The sequence below is a fragment of the Amblyomma americanum genome, chromosome 1 (genome assembly GCF_052857255.1).
Source record: "Amblyomma americanum isolate KBUSLIRL-KWMA chromosome 1, ASM5285725v1, whole genome shotgun sequence".
Taxonomy (NCBI): domain Eukaryota; kingdom Metazoa; phylum Arthropoda; class Arachnida; order Ixodida; family Ixodidae; genus Amblyomma; species Amblyomma americanum.
The window spans coordinates 51,463,602-51,481,716 of record NC_135497.1 but is presented as its reverse complement, the minus strand read 5'-3'; the positions used below and the strand labels follow the sequence as shown (position 1 = coordinate 51,481,716).

Sequence of the window (18,115 nt, the reverse complement as noted above, 5' to 3'; positions counted from 1 at the left end):
TTACTCACGTTATTAGCTGAGCATTGTCATTTGGGTGCTCTCGAGCAAGCCGCTCTCGTCGATATTGTAAAAACTTGGTTAATGTAGCATCGCCATCCGATGACATGACTATCTCATCATGCTCTGTCCAAACAATAACTCCAACCAATGCAATAAATATATTCAATGGTGCATACAGCTGCAACGAAAGCAAGATGTTAAACCACGTAAAAAAAAGATGCCAATCATAATAACTGGTGAGTAATATCAATGAAGGAAGATGCAGCTATTAAAGAATACAGATTTCACTTTGCCACATAGCAGCCCGCATGTGCACTGCCTCCATTCCCTGCTGTCTTCCCCAAGGAAATGAGACGGTCCTGCTTTTAGTTGCATGCAAGTTTAGCCTAGCAACACAGACTGGCAAACGAAGCCTTCAAACTCACCGCATTGACTATGTTAGCTATTTCCTTGCTTCTCTCAAAAACAGCTTCTTTATTCCGCTTCATCTTTATGAACTGTAAGTAAATAATAAGCCCAAAATAAATATACACCGTGCTGTAATGTAAAAAAAAAAGTGAAGGCCAGCACAGCAAACTGAAATAAGACAACTTGCCTCTTTGTTATCGTTGACAATTAAAAGCTCTACATAGCGAGATCTTGCATTACTTTTGTAAGGGGGTTGAATCACAACAGACCTCTTAGCCTAAATTAGATTGGAAAAATAAACATGAACATTTTAGTCAGCAACTCAAACAAGGCAAAAAATCTTGCAAAAGACAGCTGAAAAAAAAAAAAAAAAAAACCTTACCCGCTTGTGAGCATTGCCCCATAGGTCCTGTGAGTCATTGAATCCTGGCCAGGTAATAAAAATAGAGTCAACCAAGATTCCAATAAAGAGCTGGAAATGATGCTTTTGGGCCCATGCAGTTTTTGCGCACAAAGTTTATATGTACTGTCACGCATTTCTATAAATTATATAGCCTCAATCAGTAAGCTTAAGAACAGTCTAGAACTGGCATGGTAGCAATACATACCACATCTCCAGGTCTTCGCTTTCATATCAGATGCCTTAAAAAACAAATGCTCAGGAAGGTCAGGGTGAATATAATGAAGCTCCGTTCCATCAAACACAACTCCACTGTAGGGAAAAACGAGAAATAAAAGAGCCAACATTGCACTTGCATTCATGTTTCAACCAAGAAAAGTGAGCACTGCACAGACAATATCAATTACGCTGATACTAGAGAAGCTGGTCAATATGATGCCCTGCACTTTAACATGAAAAAAAAAGTAATATGATTCCATGGCAGCAAGATGTTGCATGAATTATTCAACGTAAGAGGGCAGTTAAAAAATCCAGGTTTTACATATTCAGCATTGATGGCATTCCCTCACTTGCTTATTTTGGGACTACTAAAATATCTGCACCACCTCAAGCATAAAAGGGAAAGTAGGTAAGCCCACTGAAAATGAGCAAGGGCAATTAATGGCACAGCATAGAAGATGTATGCTCAGAGTAGCTAGCAATTACTGCCAGCTGTGCTTCTGTGGCACAGTGTTTCCTACCTGGCAACTTTAATGTGAACCTGTTAATGTCTAAAAGTACTGGTTTGAATAACTTATTACCTACATAAGAAGCTTTGTCTATGTATTGCTAAATAACCTAAACTTGTCTATGCTTTGCAAGCTGCAAGCTTTTTAAGTGAAACTAATGCCCTTTCACATGTACTCCAGCATCTGTGACGCAACTTTTTGTGCTCACAGCATGCTTACCATAAGATCACTGAGGAGGGTCACAAGGTTTGGTACATGACACTGCCAACTTCTCTTTCCATGAGGTTAAAAATAAATGAGCAGTGCAGCATCAAGTAATAACAAATTCCAAGAGATCATTTCACCGTGCCCTGCCTAGCTGTGGGGAAAATTTACATCAGAAAATTTATCGGCAGGAAAACTCTTCTATTTTAGTCCATGCAGGTTGAACAAGACATGACAACATTAACCTGCATGATGAATTACACTACTGAAATAAAGCTGTGGTCTCCAAAGTTGCCATAATACAGATTTACAAACTAAGTAAGCGCCCTAAAACTGGAATCGAACTGCTCTTATCTTGTCTCACCAGAGCCTGAAAGATTTACTATATATGTGTCGCAGCTTGAGACTAAACCTCATAAAACTGCCACTTAGAGGCAACAGTAAACAACTTGCAATGCCAAATGTACTCACTACGACCCTGTGGAAAGAAAAGAACCCTGCTCACCTTAGTCCATTGCATGTGCTAACAGCAACCCAAGAGTTTTTCTGTCCTCGAACTGTGCCGTGATAATAGCAGTGCTTGTTGGTCTATGTGGAAAAAAGAATAGCATAACAACATAAACAAATAACACAAGAACCTATATATAAGTGCTACAATGAAGCAACTTACCCTCTTCATAGGATGATCTATGACGTGACTACTGTTTTCATGGTGCTTTTCAAAATAATTTAATGGCAACAAGTCTTTCTTCATTCGCAAGTCTAGAGTGTAAGGCTGACCAAATGCCTTGAATGAAACTTGCAGAACATCTTGATGAGTCTGAAAAGAGTAATTGAACCTTACCATTAATCAATTAAATCATATTCCCTACCTTCCTTCCTTCCTAATCTACTCACAGCCTAAATTAAATCCCATACAGACTTTCATGCAATTAGAACAAGTTTGTGATATGAACAGCACACTTGCTACAAAGAAGCTAGCTAACAGCCGAAGTTGTTAATACACAAATGACCATTGAAAAAAATGCTTCAAACACTTACAGTATTTTTTAGGCTCAAGACGTCCCGACGTCTTCGCCCATGACTAAAAACTTTGGGATGTACTCGCTCATACCTAAGGAAATCTTGCCGGGCACCTGGAATACAAAATAAAAAAGAAAAAATTAAAAATAATGAAAGTTTCCATCTCAAACCACTTAATGTAGTCTTTGAGTAAAATTATGTTGTACATTTCTGCTGTCAATGGCAACATACATTATTTGGGGGGAAAAAAACATTCAAGGGTTGGCACGATAAATTCAATTGTGCCAGACAAACAGGATCATGAACTTTGAAAGAGCATGAACGTTTGACCTCAATTGGCACTGGAACTTCCTCACGTCCTCAACGTCCCTAGGATGTCCATGGGAATTTTAATGTCCACTGGGACTGAGCAGCTGCTTTGCTAAATCAAAATTGCCATTTGGGCGAGTTGGTTGGACATGATTTGAAATGACCAGCGCGGAAACAGACGGGGACACGAGAAGAAAAACACTGACGACAGGACAGGCGCTGACTAACAACTCTTTATTGTCGAGGAACACCCAGCACAATACAAGCCAAAAAACCACGTGACAGTCAGGGGGCCAAAGATTACAACCTAATCCACAGTCATCAAGGGGCGGCCAACACATGTATGAACCAGAAAGAAAGAAAACCATCAAAAAATGAAAAAGGGCGTGAAACTTAATGAAGTGAACGTATCAAAAAGCACTTTAACCAGCAAAAAACCAAGGAAAACACACGTGCCAAACAACATCGTGGCCAAAGGGCGGTGTCAAGAACCCTTTAACAGCCACAACGAGCGAGCCTATAAAAGGGCCCAAGCAAGCGAAGCAAAAGCAAAGTCAGAAATCTAAAATCAGATAAAACGTCATACAACCCTACGGATGCCACAAACAACTAAAAACAAACGAATACAGCCTAAAGTGGAGCAAGAAAACTTGTCAACGCCAAGAAGGTAAGAGGTAAAAAACAGTCCACATGTAATACACAATTTGGACGATTACCACTTATGAGCCGCACCAAAAACCTGAGGAGAAGAATGCGCACCGGCTAACATAAGAAAACTACATGAGCAAACGGGAAGTGGCAGGCAAACATGCAAAATCAGGAATCTTTAGGCATGGTCAAGGAAATGCATTTCTTTCTCGTGCAGTGAAATTGAGGGCGTGCTTATGCACCTGTCCCCTGCCTTAGCAATAAAGTAGGCCTCAATGACCTACCTCCCTTTCTGTTTTGTTTTTTGATGTTGCTAAAGGTTTTGCTAAAGGTTGGGTGTGCAAATATTTAGATCGAGAAATGGTGACCATCCGCAGTAGGCACCAGATACACAGCCAAGACACGCACAAAAAGCGTGAAGAAAATTGCTAAACCAATGGGGAATTCATTCAAGAAGTAAATTTGGAAAATGCTTGGCTTTCGCATTAAATGTCTCTTCCCGTGTACGGTTAAATATGGTTGGCCATAAAGCATATCCACTATTCGCAATAAAGGAATTAGACAGTGCTCATCACCAACAGCGCGCGTCTGCCGTCTCTGCGCGGCACAAGCAGTTCGAATAACAAAAGCTGCCGCCACGGCGTCATAAACGAGTGACAATTAAGCCGGCTTGGGAAGCGAAAGCCCCGACGCGAAAAGCATCGATGCGCGAGCCAGCTTGAAAGCTGGCGCTGAACGTGGACGCGACGCTGCCCCAGCCACGACCGTACGGGACAAAAGGCCATTATCGCTCCCGCGAGCAGTGTGCCCGTGCCAGAGAACAATGCCCCACCACCGCAGCAGCCATGCGCTACGCAAACTCGCCCCTTCCGCTCCGCGCCCGCGCGCCGCACGGAATCGATCACAATACCGTTGTGCTGCTGCTGCTGCTGCTGCTACGAGGCACGCCGCCTCAGCTAGCGCCAACGTTGGCAAAGCAGAAAAAAACAAGGCGAACGGGTCTTCGACAAGCGCGCTTCAGTGGCTCCACCACCTGAACACAATGAGCATGCGGTGGCCATGCGAAATGTCAATGACAACAGCCTTGGTTTTGACCCGCTACGACAACTCTGCGGCGCTCTGCTAACCACAGCGTTCGCCCGTTATCCGAGGTCGCAGGTTCGACCTCCAGCGGCCGCACTCTGACGACAGCCAGACGCGCAAATTGATCGTAAACAGGCCTCTGGTCGCCATGTCAGATAATGGTGCATGAAATATCGGCTAGCAGTTTTCCACGCAATAATAAACATCCGCGTACGCGTTTCAAGCATCGGGGGCAAAGGTCGCGTAGCCACGGCTAGGGTGTTGCACGCCTGCAGCTCATCCTTGCAGGTGAAGTTCTGTTCTGGAAAAGCCCAGATATAAAAGTAAGCAGGAAGTAGCTTGGTCCCTTTCAACATGCGGTTTAACGAAAAACTAAAGGGATAACGTACGTGCGAGCGGTTTTACCAGTCAGCGGAAGGCTGGGACGCCGTAGCTATATATGTGCAGGGTTCAAGTTTAAGTGTGTCTTACAGCGCGAGCGCCCACAAAACCAGAACACGCGGGCGCCCGTGAGCTTTGAGCTCGCCACTGACAGGCCCCAGAAGGCGGGAGAAAAGAAAGCATCAAATCCAAAGAAATGACAGACGACCGTCTAGAGACACAAGCGTATGGAAGAGCTGGCGCGGGGGGAGCAGGGGTGAGCACAGCTGACTTTCTGCCAGATCCCTGTTTTCATTTCGTTATTTACAATCACTAAAAAAAAAAAAACGTCTTGGCACCTGGGAGGCGGTCGCGGCGGCTACAAAACCAGGAACCCCCCCCCCCCCCCCCCCCCCATAAGACCGTTGAACCAGGGCCGGTTTTTAGTGCACTTATTCCACACGTATACACAAGCCGAGGGTAAACATGCGCACATCTGCAGGCACTTGGGTTGAGGGGGAGGTACGTACTCGGCGCTGACTACAGGAGGGGAACATTAAAGCAAACAGCAAAACAACAAAAAGCCAGTCGCCATTTCTAGCACAAACATTAGAAGGCGCCTGCTTTTGTTTTTTTTTTGTTTTTTCGAGCACCGAAGTGGAAGAAACGTCGCCACCACGGCAACCAGGGAACCCACAAACTGCAAGGCCGCAAAGCGTACAGTTGGGTACGAGCCCACGCTGAAAGATGGGCCAGTAAATGACACAGGCGCCAGACGTAACGATGGAGACAGCGGAAACAAGCATTTTGCAGCTCACGAACTTGAGCTGCGCGCTGTAACTATCTGCGCACAGAGGCCTCACGCGGAATTCCGAAAGTGTGCTTCCACCACACCATACGCGTTTCACCATGAGACTTCGCACAATTCTTTAAAAAAATAGGCTTTTTTGAGTTAGGAGAGCGCTTTTTTCGGCTTTGCGTTTTCAGCGGTGCAGTACATCAGAATAGAGCTATAGCGTGCTAACTCGCAGGCTGGTTAACTAATATTGAATAGATAAGAAAATGCGTGCGCTTTCGAGAAGCTTGCAGGCAAAGCAACCTCTCCAGTGCACGTAACTCGTCGGAGTAGCCAAAATTGCCTGGGCCACAGCGCCGAGGGTAACTGCGTTTTCGAAATTATAAAAACTGATACGGATATTATTTACGGTGGGCTTCACGCCTCTCAATAGTTTAAGGAGCCTAAAAGTTAACTATTCAATATTAATTAACCAGCCTGCTAGTCAGCACGTCTTCGCTGCATTCCGATGTAGTACACCGCTGACAACGCTAGGACGACAAAAAAAAAGCGCTCTTCTAATTCAAAAAGCCTATTTTTAAAAATCAGGCGAAACACCGTGTATAATATATCACAGAACCCGTGATGAAGACAGCCGCAAAACAAACGTTAAAAAGACGCACTTCCTGTTGTCATCGCTCCGACACCGAACTCTCACCAGAGGCTCAGCGAGCACGAGTGATGTCTGCAGCCAGCATTAGCCAGCTGCAAATGCTAAATTTAACTCGTAATGCCACTACAACGCGAAAAAACCTTCGTTCTGGGAATTTTAACAGCATAGGCTCTGCAACTGCAGTTCGCGCCAGAGGAAAAAGCGCGAGAGAAGTGTACCCGACACGCAGTGCAGCGTCCACGTATAGTGTACGTACACCACAGAGCTACCTACGCCCAGTAAGCGCGATGAAGCACGAGCGGCAGCAAGAGGCACTGGAGTTGCCTTGTTGGTGGGGAGAGTCATCTTTTCCGAAAGGAAGGGTGCAAGTTTCGGGACAGGTGGCAAAGGGTGTCGAGTATTGCCGGTCTTGTGCGCGGGCACGCCCCCGTAATGTGCGTACTGAATGGGTAGTCCTAGCAGTGGCGGCAGGAAAGGCATCGGGGAATGGTCGCCGCTCGCATATTTCGCGTTTGACGGGTTCAAGAGACGCGGTGCTTTTCTTGTTCGCACTTCTTTAAGTGTGTCCGTCAACAGCTCTTTCTGTAGTTATTTTCGATGGTCGCGCGGGTAGCAGGATACAGGCCAGAGGATGGGACATTTCAGCGCGGGAAATCGTGCGCGCTCCTCTTGAGTTTTTTTTCATATACATAATATACAGCAAATACTCTGACGGCCCTGAATACGCTGAACTATGACGCGTAGGCGACGGACAGTCGTTAGACGCTGTATGATGGGCGAGTGCGAACTAGAGAACTGAGCAACAACCGTCGAGTCAGAGCACAGCTTCCCTCAGCAAAACATACTTCGCGAACGTGGTTCCACAATATTCATATCAAAAAAACTTCTGCGCAGGTAATTGTAATCTGCAACGGTGGCGTTACGTAACCTACCAGAACTAAGTCATTTTGTTACGTATTACTAGCGCCCCCGTATTCACGGTTGGAATCTATGCAGCGTGGTCATGACGCTTCACTGCAGCGCATGAACGCGCACCACGAAGCCGCCTTCGCGGAAGCAGGTCGCCCGGTACGGCCGCAGGATAGATCTCTACGATGGGATGCCCAGCCTTTCACGATGTCTGGTTACCCATTATTTATTGCACTGCCTGCAGTATCAACACACTGCTTTCACCTCCCGTTTCTAAATCCTCCAGAAACCACGAACAAAGAGACTCTTGTTCACTGACGCCAAGATCGTTTATTTACCCTCGTACCGCTACAAACAAGTAGGCTTTGAGGGAGATGCAGGAAATAAAAAAAAAAGGAGAAAAGGACGCGCTAAGCGAGAAGGGCTAAAAATGTTAACATTAAGGTCCTCGCCGCTACGCATGCGATGGCGTTACGGCCGTTTTGCCGATGATGCACCTACCGACCTATACACAAATATCCGCGTATAAGGAAAGCGTGCGGAGGTGTGGCGTTGCAACCTGACGTTACATTTTTTAGTGGCCAGACGACAAACGCCCGATCAGTTCTTTCGCAGCGTTCGCGGTGTTTGCCTCGTTAATTTCCCCTCTCCTGACCCGGTTGCGTAGAATCCGTTCGCTCCCATTCAACCGGCGAACGTTGGTTGCCTGAAGTGGCGCCACTTTCTTCACCTCAGCCTCGCTTTCACTTCTCCACAATGGGAGGCTGTCGACAGCGCCAGATTAGCGGCCAGCCGGAGCACGGACGCAACGCAGGAAAGCGCAACGACAGCGACGGAAAAAAAAAAGAACAAAAAGCAACGGAAATATACTCCCAGCACAAGCGTAGCCAACCTGGGCAACGCAATCATCCGATAACGCTCACTACGTGACCGGGCACTTACACAGTAGCATCTCGGCGCGCACTCGCGCAACACAGCTATCCGGCTCCACAGTCCGGGCCACGCGTATAGAGCGCGTGTCACGATCAGCCGCTACACCGCGCTTTCACGCTTCCTCGTTTCCGTTTTTCCAGGAATTTTTTTTTCTATCTCTTTCTTCTCTCTCTCTCTCCTGTGGTTTATTTCGGCGCTTCTCCGCAACCTCCGAGCCAGAAGGGACTCCACGCAGGACTCGCCGCTTGCCCAAAAGAACGCCGGTCCATCGGCCTCTCGATTGAACGCAGGATCTTCCTTGACTGCCGGCCGGCGCCCGTGAACGCTACTCCGCAGACGCGCGATTCACTCGTCTGTCGCGCACTTCGCGTACTACGCTGCGGTGGATTCTCGAAGCAGACAAAACACCGGCATGAACTTCCGCAAACGCATTCTCCCCATTCAGAGGACGAAACCCGTGTGCGAGCAAAAGCCAGAAATCCCCAAACCTCGCTTCAAACTGCAACAAGGACGCACCAACATAAACAACGCCCCTGAAGGCTTTTTGTTTTTGCAGCGCTGATGGTGGAAATTGCTCCTTAAATGATACACCGATCAAAAGAGCACAGAAACCTAAGCCACGGACGGAGCCCCTTAGTTCTGCTGTATGGGGAACTTGCGCTGAAGTTTGCGCTGCCGATCGCAGCGCCATAACACACTGCCTAGCGAGAAGAGCAAACAGTTTTGGGTAGCACTCCTAGTACTTTTCCGCGCCACCTTCAGGCGCTTATTGGCGTGAGCCTCCGCGCTCTGTCGAAGGCGCACGTGCCGTGCGTCAGCTATCTGGGCTAGGCCGAGAGAAGCTAGGCGATGAATGCTGTCAGCCAAACGCGGGTATCTAATCGCGCAGAATGTGTTCTCGCGTTTGCAGCGCCCCAAGCGGCTGACAAAAGCAGTTTTGAGCCACCGAATGGAAGAATTGCAGTGCCATCTTGGCAGCGCAGGTTCCCTCCCCATAGTGCAGTCCACCGCGTGTCGCGGACAGAGCTCCCGATGTGCAGGCAAAAGATCCCGATTTGCTGGCTTGCACATTGCCCTCCCTCGGCTTTGCCACTTCATTTCACGTCGCATGATCCTATGGCCAAGTACGATCCTGCGACTCGTTTGCATCCCCTCCTGACACACACACACAAAAAAAAACGAAGGAATAAACGGAGTACGCGTGAAGCGCTTCAAAAAAAAAAAAAAAAAACAAGCCGCCGCTGTCTTGCATCCCTACGCCCAAGTTTTTCGCGGCGCACAGATGGAGCTTTTCCGCGTTTGTTGCAACCAATTATCGTCGCAAGCGATAACAACGAATCCGTTGCGCGATAGCAAACCAGACGCGGAGAAAGCGACAGCCACGGCTCCGACTTCTAGAAGGTTGTGCCACGCCGAGTGTTGCACAGGAAGCGCTCCTTTCGTTCGGCTTCTGCTTTTAATAATAATAATAATAATAATAATAATAATAATAATAATAATAATAATAATAATAATAATAATAATAATAATAATAATAATAATTGGTTTTGGGGGAAATGAAATGGCGCAGTATTTGTCTCATATATCGTTGGACACCTGAACCGCGCCGTAAGGTAAGGGATAAAGGAGAGTAAAAGAAGAAAGGAAGAGAGAGGTGCCGTAGTGGAGGGCTCCGGAATAACTTCGACCACCTGGGGATCTTTAACGTGCACTGACATCGCACAGCACACGGGCGCCTTAGCGTTTTGCTTCTGCTTTTGATTTTTATTTTCTGACGCTCTAAAATTCTTAATTTTCTTGACTAAATGAACGGCAGGCTAACGATACGAATGATGGTAAATGCAGGAAAGCGTAGAAAAGGTTTATTTAGGATTTATTCCAGAACAAGCCCAGTAACTGCGGCACAGTTTTTTTTTTTCATCGGGAGATCAGATGAGACCCGCCGCGGTGGCCCAGTGGTTAGGGCGCTCGACTACTGATCCGGAGTTCCCGGGTTCGAACCCGACCGCGGCGGCTGCGTTTTTATGGAGGAAAAACGCTAAGGCGCCCGTGTGCCGTGCGATGTCAGTGCACGTTAAAGATCCCCAGGTGGTCGAAATTACTCCGGAGCCCTCCACTACGGGACCTCCTTCTTCCTTTCTTCTTTCCCTCCCTCCCTTATCCCTTCCCTAACGGCGCGGTTCAGGTGTCCAACGATATATGAGACAGATACTGCGCCATTTCCTCCCCCCCCCCCCAAAAAAAAAAACAATTATTATTGTTAGATCAGATGAACAAAACGTTCTTCAGCTGAACGCTGATCAAACCAAACGCAACCAAACAAGTTGCAAGTTGCACGAAAACCGAAAACCTGCACAACGCCGCACTTATCGACTTGGACTACCATGGAGACTGTCGTCTGAGGCTCCCGCGAGCCGGTTTTAAAGTACACGGGCGACAAAAAGAGAGAACCGAGCAGCTTCTCGTAATGGACAGCCGCATAATTTTATGCGCGTCTGAAGACAAGCAAAGCAGAACATCGATTGGCCACAAACCACAGGGTTGGACGTGGTCCCGCTGGTTGGGCAGCTGCAGCAATAAAAATTAGCGAGGCGGCATTCAACGCACTAAAGTGGCCCGTTGCCGACTTTCAGAACAATATCAAGACAACAGATAAATAAGCCACAAAATGAACAGCTTGGTCGTAGTTCCCCTCATCCCGTACTACAGCCTTGCCGGGTTGCTACGACTCAGTGATGGCGGTAGTTTTGCAAAAGACCGGACTCTGACCACCTCAGACAAAAGCATGAGGTAGCAGCGCGTGTCACAAAGATATGACGCAAAAATTACGCTCCTTTGTTCTCGGGTTCATATCAAAACTTGGTGCGTATCTGTTGAAGTAACTATCATTGCGTCTTAGAAGTTGCGCCTGTGGTCGCGAAACGAAACCAGCCAGTCGCATAGCTTACTGAATTTGCTCTACGCTCCTTATTGAGCTGCCCAGGTGCCTTCCTCTTTCATTACCCTCTCAACTGGAACCGTGCGACACGGTAGCGAAATTCACAACGCCAAGTGCCCCAGGCTCAGTGCATGCACTTCACAAGCACAGATAGTACTGGACCGCATCTACAGTTCCCAAGAAAAAAAAAAAGCGGCCAGATAGGACGATAAAACAAGAGGACGCGCGCCGTGCACGCTAAAGCCAGACCAAACAAACGCAAAATAGTGGGCGGCCAGCGAGACGAGAAAGAGTGCGTCAGTGAGAGACGAGGCTGGCGCACGCGGTCGGCCCGAAGTCATTACAACGTCAACAAGTGGCGCAAGACGCACCAGCCGCGCAGTCAAGCTTGCGCAAGGCGACAAGTGCGCACGCGACGACACCGGAGACGCAGCCGACGGAAGGACTTTTGGCGGCCCGCGCGGAGCCGCCGCCGACGGCTCCAAAGCGAGGAACGCCGAAAAAACGCGCAACCTAGATTCCCTTCCGCTTTCAAGCAGCCGCGCGCCTCCGGTAATGGATACACGATGTTTCTCCCCTGTCGGGATGAGCGCGCGCAAAGCCGCGCATGCGCAATCGGCCGCGCAGACGAGACTCGATCGGGCACGCCACATCCGAGCGCTGACACGACAGGCAGACGAGCTCCGTGCAGAGAAAGGGGCGAGCGCAGCGCACGAAGTCGGCACGCGACGGGCGACGATCGTCGGACGGGAACAAGCAGACGCTGAAGCTGCCCGCACAGTAAGCGACGACACGGCGGGCAGCGGCAACGTCTTCCACAGCGAACACGTACACGCAGCCAAGACTAGCAGCACAAAAAGCGGAAGACAGCGCGGTGCACTCTCTGCGAAAGCGAAGAGGTGAATTCCCGCGCGCGCGTCAGACGCTCGAGGCCGCACGCAGGGCCGGCGACCTTGTTTCGAACCACACGACAGCGGTACTCGATTCAGTCGCATCCGCTTTTTGTTCCGTACGGCCCGAGTAACGTTTGAAGCTGGGTGAAATCTCGACGCGAAAATTGCGCCCACGCTGCATGCCACGCGTAAGATGCCACAGTTGCTTCTTGGTGCTACCGGCACCGATAACAATAATTACCACAATGCCGACACGCGGCACGACGCGACTAGATCGTCTAAGTACGCTCTTTAACGAGCCGCAGAAAGCAAAAGTGCAAACGATGAAGAACTGGGCGCAATTAGCGACGGGTCGTTCGCGCTTTGTTGCCGCGCCACTCAGCCGGATGCGCAACGCGCATTCGGCGGCGAAGTTGGCGCGTTTCCACGTCCACTGCACGCACATTAACGCCTGGCGTTAATTAACAGAACTACGGGCCGTCACGATGCCAAGTGTTTCGGAGCAGCGGGTATCCCACGAGTCGCGAACGAATGCGCTCACGGCAGTGACGTCATACGGAGCACAGATTTGAAGTGTGAAAAATGAAAGCCGGGGGAAAAAAAAAGACATCAGCTGCCCATGTTCTGACAGAACTATTTCGATGGGTAAACCCCGAGCAATATCTTGCGATGTCTGTGGGTTTGTGACATCAGTGTCGACAGTGACGCCATCCCACAACATCGCTTAAAACTCTTAGCGACCAAGCCTGGCCGATAATCGCGCCCACACTGCGTCGCCGGTGCGCTCCTACCGTCCCCGCTCAGGACGCGCGACAGCCATCGATGCCGGAATCACGCGAGCAACCGCGTGGCGGCGATGGACGCGCGCTGCTCGTGTCGTGTCTTATGCGGTTGCGTTTGAGGCGGTGTTGCCTCAACTGATTTAATCGGCCTAAATACCTTAAACACCCTATCATTTACGACATAAACAGCATGATAAGCCAACAGTAAAGCAACAAGACAAGTCAAAGTTCATGCAATTCAGCTTTCGCACGTTTATATAATTTAAGCATTTATCCGCTCCAGACGAGCGGGTGAAGACTGTCAAGACTTATCAGGCCAGGCGCTCGGATTCTTCCCTCTTCGAGACCGCGCGCCCGACTTCCGTTGCCCGTTCGCAGCCTGAATCGCCGTGGAAAGAAAGCCTGCGTAGATAGTTTCGCACGCACAACAATCTGTAGTGCTCAGAGCTAGCTTGCCAGCGGTCTAATAAGAAGCCAAGCTCTGCCATGGAGTTCAGAGCCCGGTTGGAAGGAAAAAAAGGGGGCGGTAGAATTCGGGCGCCAGGAACGGCAGCAAAACCGGATGCATTTGCGCGACTTTCCGTGCGCCCGCAGCCTCCAGATGCTCACTGCTGACTGATGCGCCGAAGCGGCAGAGCAACGTCGCGCCATACTTTAACACGAGGAAAAGCAAAAGTAATAATCTACCTTAAATGGGAACCGCTACGAAAGACAAATGCAGGAAAAAGTGTCGGCCTGGCCACGCTATAGTACAGCTTCCAAGAGCAGCGAGGCAAGCTTGAAAAGCCACGGAGCAAGACTACACAAGAGGTGAAAACTCCCGTCTGCGCGAGCGAGCGCAGGCGACCAGATAAAGTCACAATTGTATGCGCCGACGGGGCCGCATGCAGTGGCGGTGCCTTGCGGCGTTTCGTAGAAGCAGCAGGAAAAAAGAAATGCAGCGCCCGGGCAGGCGGCTCCGGCGGCGGGCGCTCAAAGCAGACGACACGGGTGTTTTCTTCAGCGGGCACGCCGTGACTTTGTATTTCAGTAGTTTCTTTCCAGGCCGCCAGCAGGATAGTGGCGCCGCGGGCTTGTGACTTTTTCTGGTCGCCGCACACGGCGGAATTTCCACTCCTTTTAGTCTTCCTCCGTGGCCACGGCCTCCAAACTCTTGGCACCAACTTGGGACGCGCGCAAACTTTGCATCTTTGGTGTTATTCTCGCCAACCGAACCGACGGCTCTGTTTCTAACCCACGGCCACGCCTCCCAGCTTCGCCCACGCAATCTGCCGTTACGAAACAAGGGGGCAGACAACGCGGAGGCGGGCACCAGGAAGAAGCTGCCGCGGTGACCTTTCCGAAGGCGGCCGCCAAAGCCGTAAACAGCGCAATGCGTATGTCGCGCCAACTGACCGCGCATTCCGGGCAGGTGTGGTCGCTCGGCTCAGCCGACGAGACCACAAGGAGCGCACGCGGGAATGGCGCAGGCGCGCTCGACCGACAAAGATGCCGGCAGTCAGTGCGACGAAGGCATCACCCACAGTCACGTGGCGGAGTCAACTAAAGATGTAAATAAATATTCGCCGAGCGCAGCCATGGCTCGTTTCGCGATAAACTCGAGAGGGATCCTTGGCGGTCAACTAAAGCACTTCTTAACGTGAACATTTCTAAACCACAGGTGAGGCGTCAAGTTTCAAGCAGGAGGCTGTAAAGTATGAAAAAAATAAAGAAAAAGAAAAACAAAGTACGCAATTTCTAGGAAAGTCGCATACATCAACGTATGGCTTCGCAGTGCTCAGCAGTGCCGTGTAGAGCGGCCTCAGCGCATAGAGTTTTCTTTCTTTTTTCGCGCACTGCACCGAGCGTGCGACTCTGGAGGTCTCCTTGATGACAAGGGCACCTTGAAGAGCTTTAGAAGCGGATCGCAGCCCTGGCCTTGCAACAAGCACGCCTCAAGAGGGGGCTGACCTCGCGCGTGACCGTACACTGATGTGCACCAGTTCGCGTCGTATCGGATACCCGAATGCGGCAGAAGCTATACAGGAGGCCACCCTTGAAACGGCGGTCTACCCAAGGCGCGGCGGCGAAAGAATGGCGAAAGCATCGCCGGCTCCGCACGGGGCTCTGTCTACCCTAACCCGCCGGTTGAAATAAACATGCAGACACGGCGGCCTACAGGTGCACGCCAAGACCAACGGACATTACGCGAGCACTAGTCTGGTTTCGCAGCGTGAGAAACCGTGGTTGCCTCCGCCGACATGTAAAGAAATTCATTCCGCTTCTACTAAGAGAGCGCCTCGCCTCCGTGATTCCTCAACGCTTCGCTAGCCTTCGCTACTCTCGTCTCAGGCCCTATGACGACCGGCACCACGACACCAGACACCGCGGTCACCAGCGTCTGCTGACAGTGACGCCGGTTTCTGCAGATGCGCCATCTTGGATTTACCATGACGAGCAGACAATGCAAGGGATTTTCACAGGAGACGCGCAAGTAGCCGGTGGTTATCGCTAACTTTGTTCCGAGCGCGGGCGACCAGGAAAAAAATTGGCGGTGGTTTAGCTCTGGTTAAACCAGGAGTGACGCGACAGCTACGGTTGGCCGAGGGGTACTTGGTCACGTGACGAACCACGTGATCAGCCACGGCGCCGGCAGCTGCTCCGCACCACGTGACAACGTGGCGGCGCAGCCACGCTGAAGGCTCGAAATGCTACCGTAATGTAGCTATCACTACAAAAAAGAAAGCAACGTTGTAATCCGCGCTACGCCTATAGACAACCCCCAATGCAGGAATGCATGCTTACTGATCTGTGTTTCGTTGCCATAAGGAAAGAACGGTTTTTGGGAAAATGTACTTTCATTCATGCGTACGTGTTTTGTGCTGTCGCCCAGGACGGCAAGTATAAGAGCATGTTTGTTGGTCCTGGCGCTCATCTCTTGTTGCTTGCGAAGGCATTCTTGTTCACGTTGCTCTCGTGTGTTCAATGTACACGCCAGTTGCCTCATAAGGCGTTCTTGCTCACGTTCCTCGCCTGCTGTCAAAGTCCTCGCTCGGCGCTCCCTTAGGCGATCATATCTGTCTGTCCCCTTCCGTGGTTAAAGATCTCGCCTGTCGACTCCGAAAGCGATCCGTGTTCTCGGCGCTCGGCAGCTGCCTTTGTGGAAGGTTCCGCCGATGTCGACGCCATTGTGCCGGGTCATATCAGTACGGTTAGCGAGTGAAATGTTCAGAGGCGAGTCATATCGGTCGCTCCATCTCAGGCGCCGGGTGATAAAAACTTTCGCGCCGCGCGCGCGCTAATTGGTCCCAACGCGGCAGGCGAGCGCCCACCTCGCCGGCACGTGGCGCTATCTGGCGCCCTCACGGCGCTTTTTGTGTGCCGCTGCCTTGCGTTACAACAATTTCATTTCAGATACCGCGTATATGCAACGTTTTATTGTAGGTGATAATCTAAAAAACCTGCGTATTTCGCTCCGCTCAAATCGACAATATGCGTGAGTCTATAACGCATACAGGTTGGCCAAATGCTTTAGGGGAATCCCCGACGGTGGAGTAGATTCGTAATAGGGGAGTAATTACTCATTGGCATCCACCCGAGCGCAGCCATACGGCTGGAAAGGAAAGCTATACAGCTTTCTCAGAAACTTCGGAGTTAAAGAAAAATTCTCCTTGGTCCAGGGTTCGAACCCGGGACCACCGCTTCACCGGAGCAGTCACTCTACCAACTGAGCTAACCGGTACGGCACGCTTATGGCATAGCGAGAGCGAATTGATCAATAACTCGAAGTGGAAACGTCTACAGGAAACAGGATTTTTTTTTTTTAACCTCCTTCCGGCAGCGCCTTGTGCAGGTCTCAAAGGAGGACTCTAGGTGAACGGATGGAGACTAGAGGGACAGATTTTGCGGACAAAGACGCGCAAAGGTAGCCGTTAAATGCATTCCTGCGTTAAAATAATGACGTCGCTGGTGATATCTTCCGACGCTTCACAACTTTGGAACCGATATTTTGCCAATCTAAAGTTTTGAAATATGAAGAATAAAATGCAATCGAAGTACGTCAGGTGGCTGCCTGCAACACTACCTTGGCAAAGAGGTCGCTGGCGAAGCAAGGTTGCCCGGAAGCTTCTCTCTCCATGTGCATAAGAAACTGCATTCCCACGGCGGAGATATCTGCGAAAACTTATGCCAGGACGACATGACACTGCCATACTGGAAACCTGGGTGGTTTGAACAACCTTGAGTTCGCCAGCACAGCATCATTTTGTGACTACAGCTGTTAGCAGCGAAAGTGAGGTTAAGATGGATGTAAGGCCAATAGACGGGTAGCGAAAATCTCGAAGTCAGCATCCGTGCAAAGCAAAAAAGCCTTCCCCACGCATGGCGGCGCTGCCCGTCCAGCGGGGTGCAGTGCTTTAGACTTCTACCTACTGCAAGCCCTGCATGCAAGTGGCGAGCAGCATCTCGGCAGCCAGAGCTGCGCTTAACCACTTTATCGCGGCAGCAACGCACGACAGGGGCGTTCAGGAAAGAGGAGCGGCATTCCGTACTATATTGATGCTCCAACAGGCCAGGCCACCGTGGCAAAGGAACTATCGCTCTGCAGGGAGGTCGACTCCTAGATTATTGCAGCCCGCTGCACTCTAACTACACCCACATGTAACAGCCGAGCTGAAATGAAAACTTTTCTAAGCTCTCCCGTTAAGTGCAGTTTTTACACCTAAAAACACACGTTTCGGTCGCTGGCGTCAAGCAGCAGACAAGATGGAAGGTCGAACACAGGACGAAACACGCCCGACAATTAAGGCCGCAGTGCGATCTCACTGCTCGCTGAGGAAACCACGCGCGCCGCGCTCTGCGCTCATCGCAGCAGCCGTGCTCTTGTCTCCGAGAAGGCCCGTCCGCGCACGCAATCATTCGCACGGGAGCGGCGCATGGCGGCGCTTCCGACGCGCGGACACGCCGATTCCCGAAACCGCGCGCGGGCGCGCCATCACTCCCAGCCGGGCCGCTTCTCGAAAACCGCTGGGCTCGAACTCGGCCCTCGGCTCTGGCCCCCTCCCACGCAGC

General features: G+C 50.3%; 1 protein-coding gene across 1 annotated transcript in view; it reads right to left on the bottom strand.

Moving 5' to 3' along the window:
* Positions 1–18,115, bottom strand: part of LOC144112808 (zinc metalloproteinase-disintegrin-like protein F1) — a 129,894-nt gene that overhangs the window by 56,814 nt on the left and 54,965 nt on the right. Inside the window, exons 2-9 of the mRNA XM_077645624.1 lie at positions 2,782–2,876; positions 2,411–2,560; positions 2,246–2,328; positions 1,017–1,120; positions 791–834; positions 596–685; positions 426–497; positions 9–178 (exon numbers count right to left, since the gene is read on the bottom strand). Coding sequence (XP_077501750.1) covers positions 9–178; positions 426–497; positions 596–685; positions 791–834; positions 1,017–1,120; positions 2,246–2,328; positions 2,411–2,560; positions 2,782–2,876 — 808 coding nt within the window. The remainder of the gene's footprint in view (positions 1–8; positions 179–425; positions 498–595; positions 686–790; positions 835–1,016; positions 1,121–2,245; positions 2,329–2,410; positions 2,561–2,781; positions 2,877–18,115) is intronic.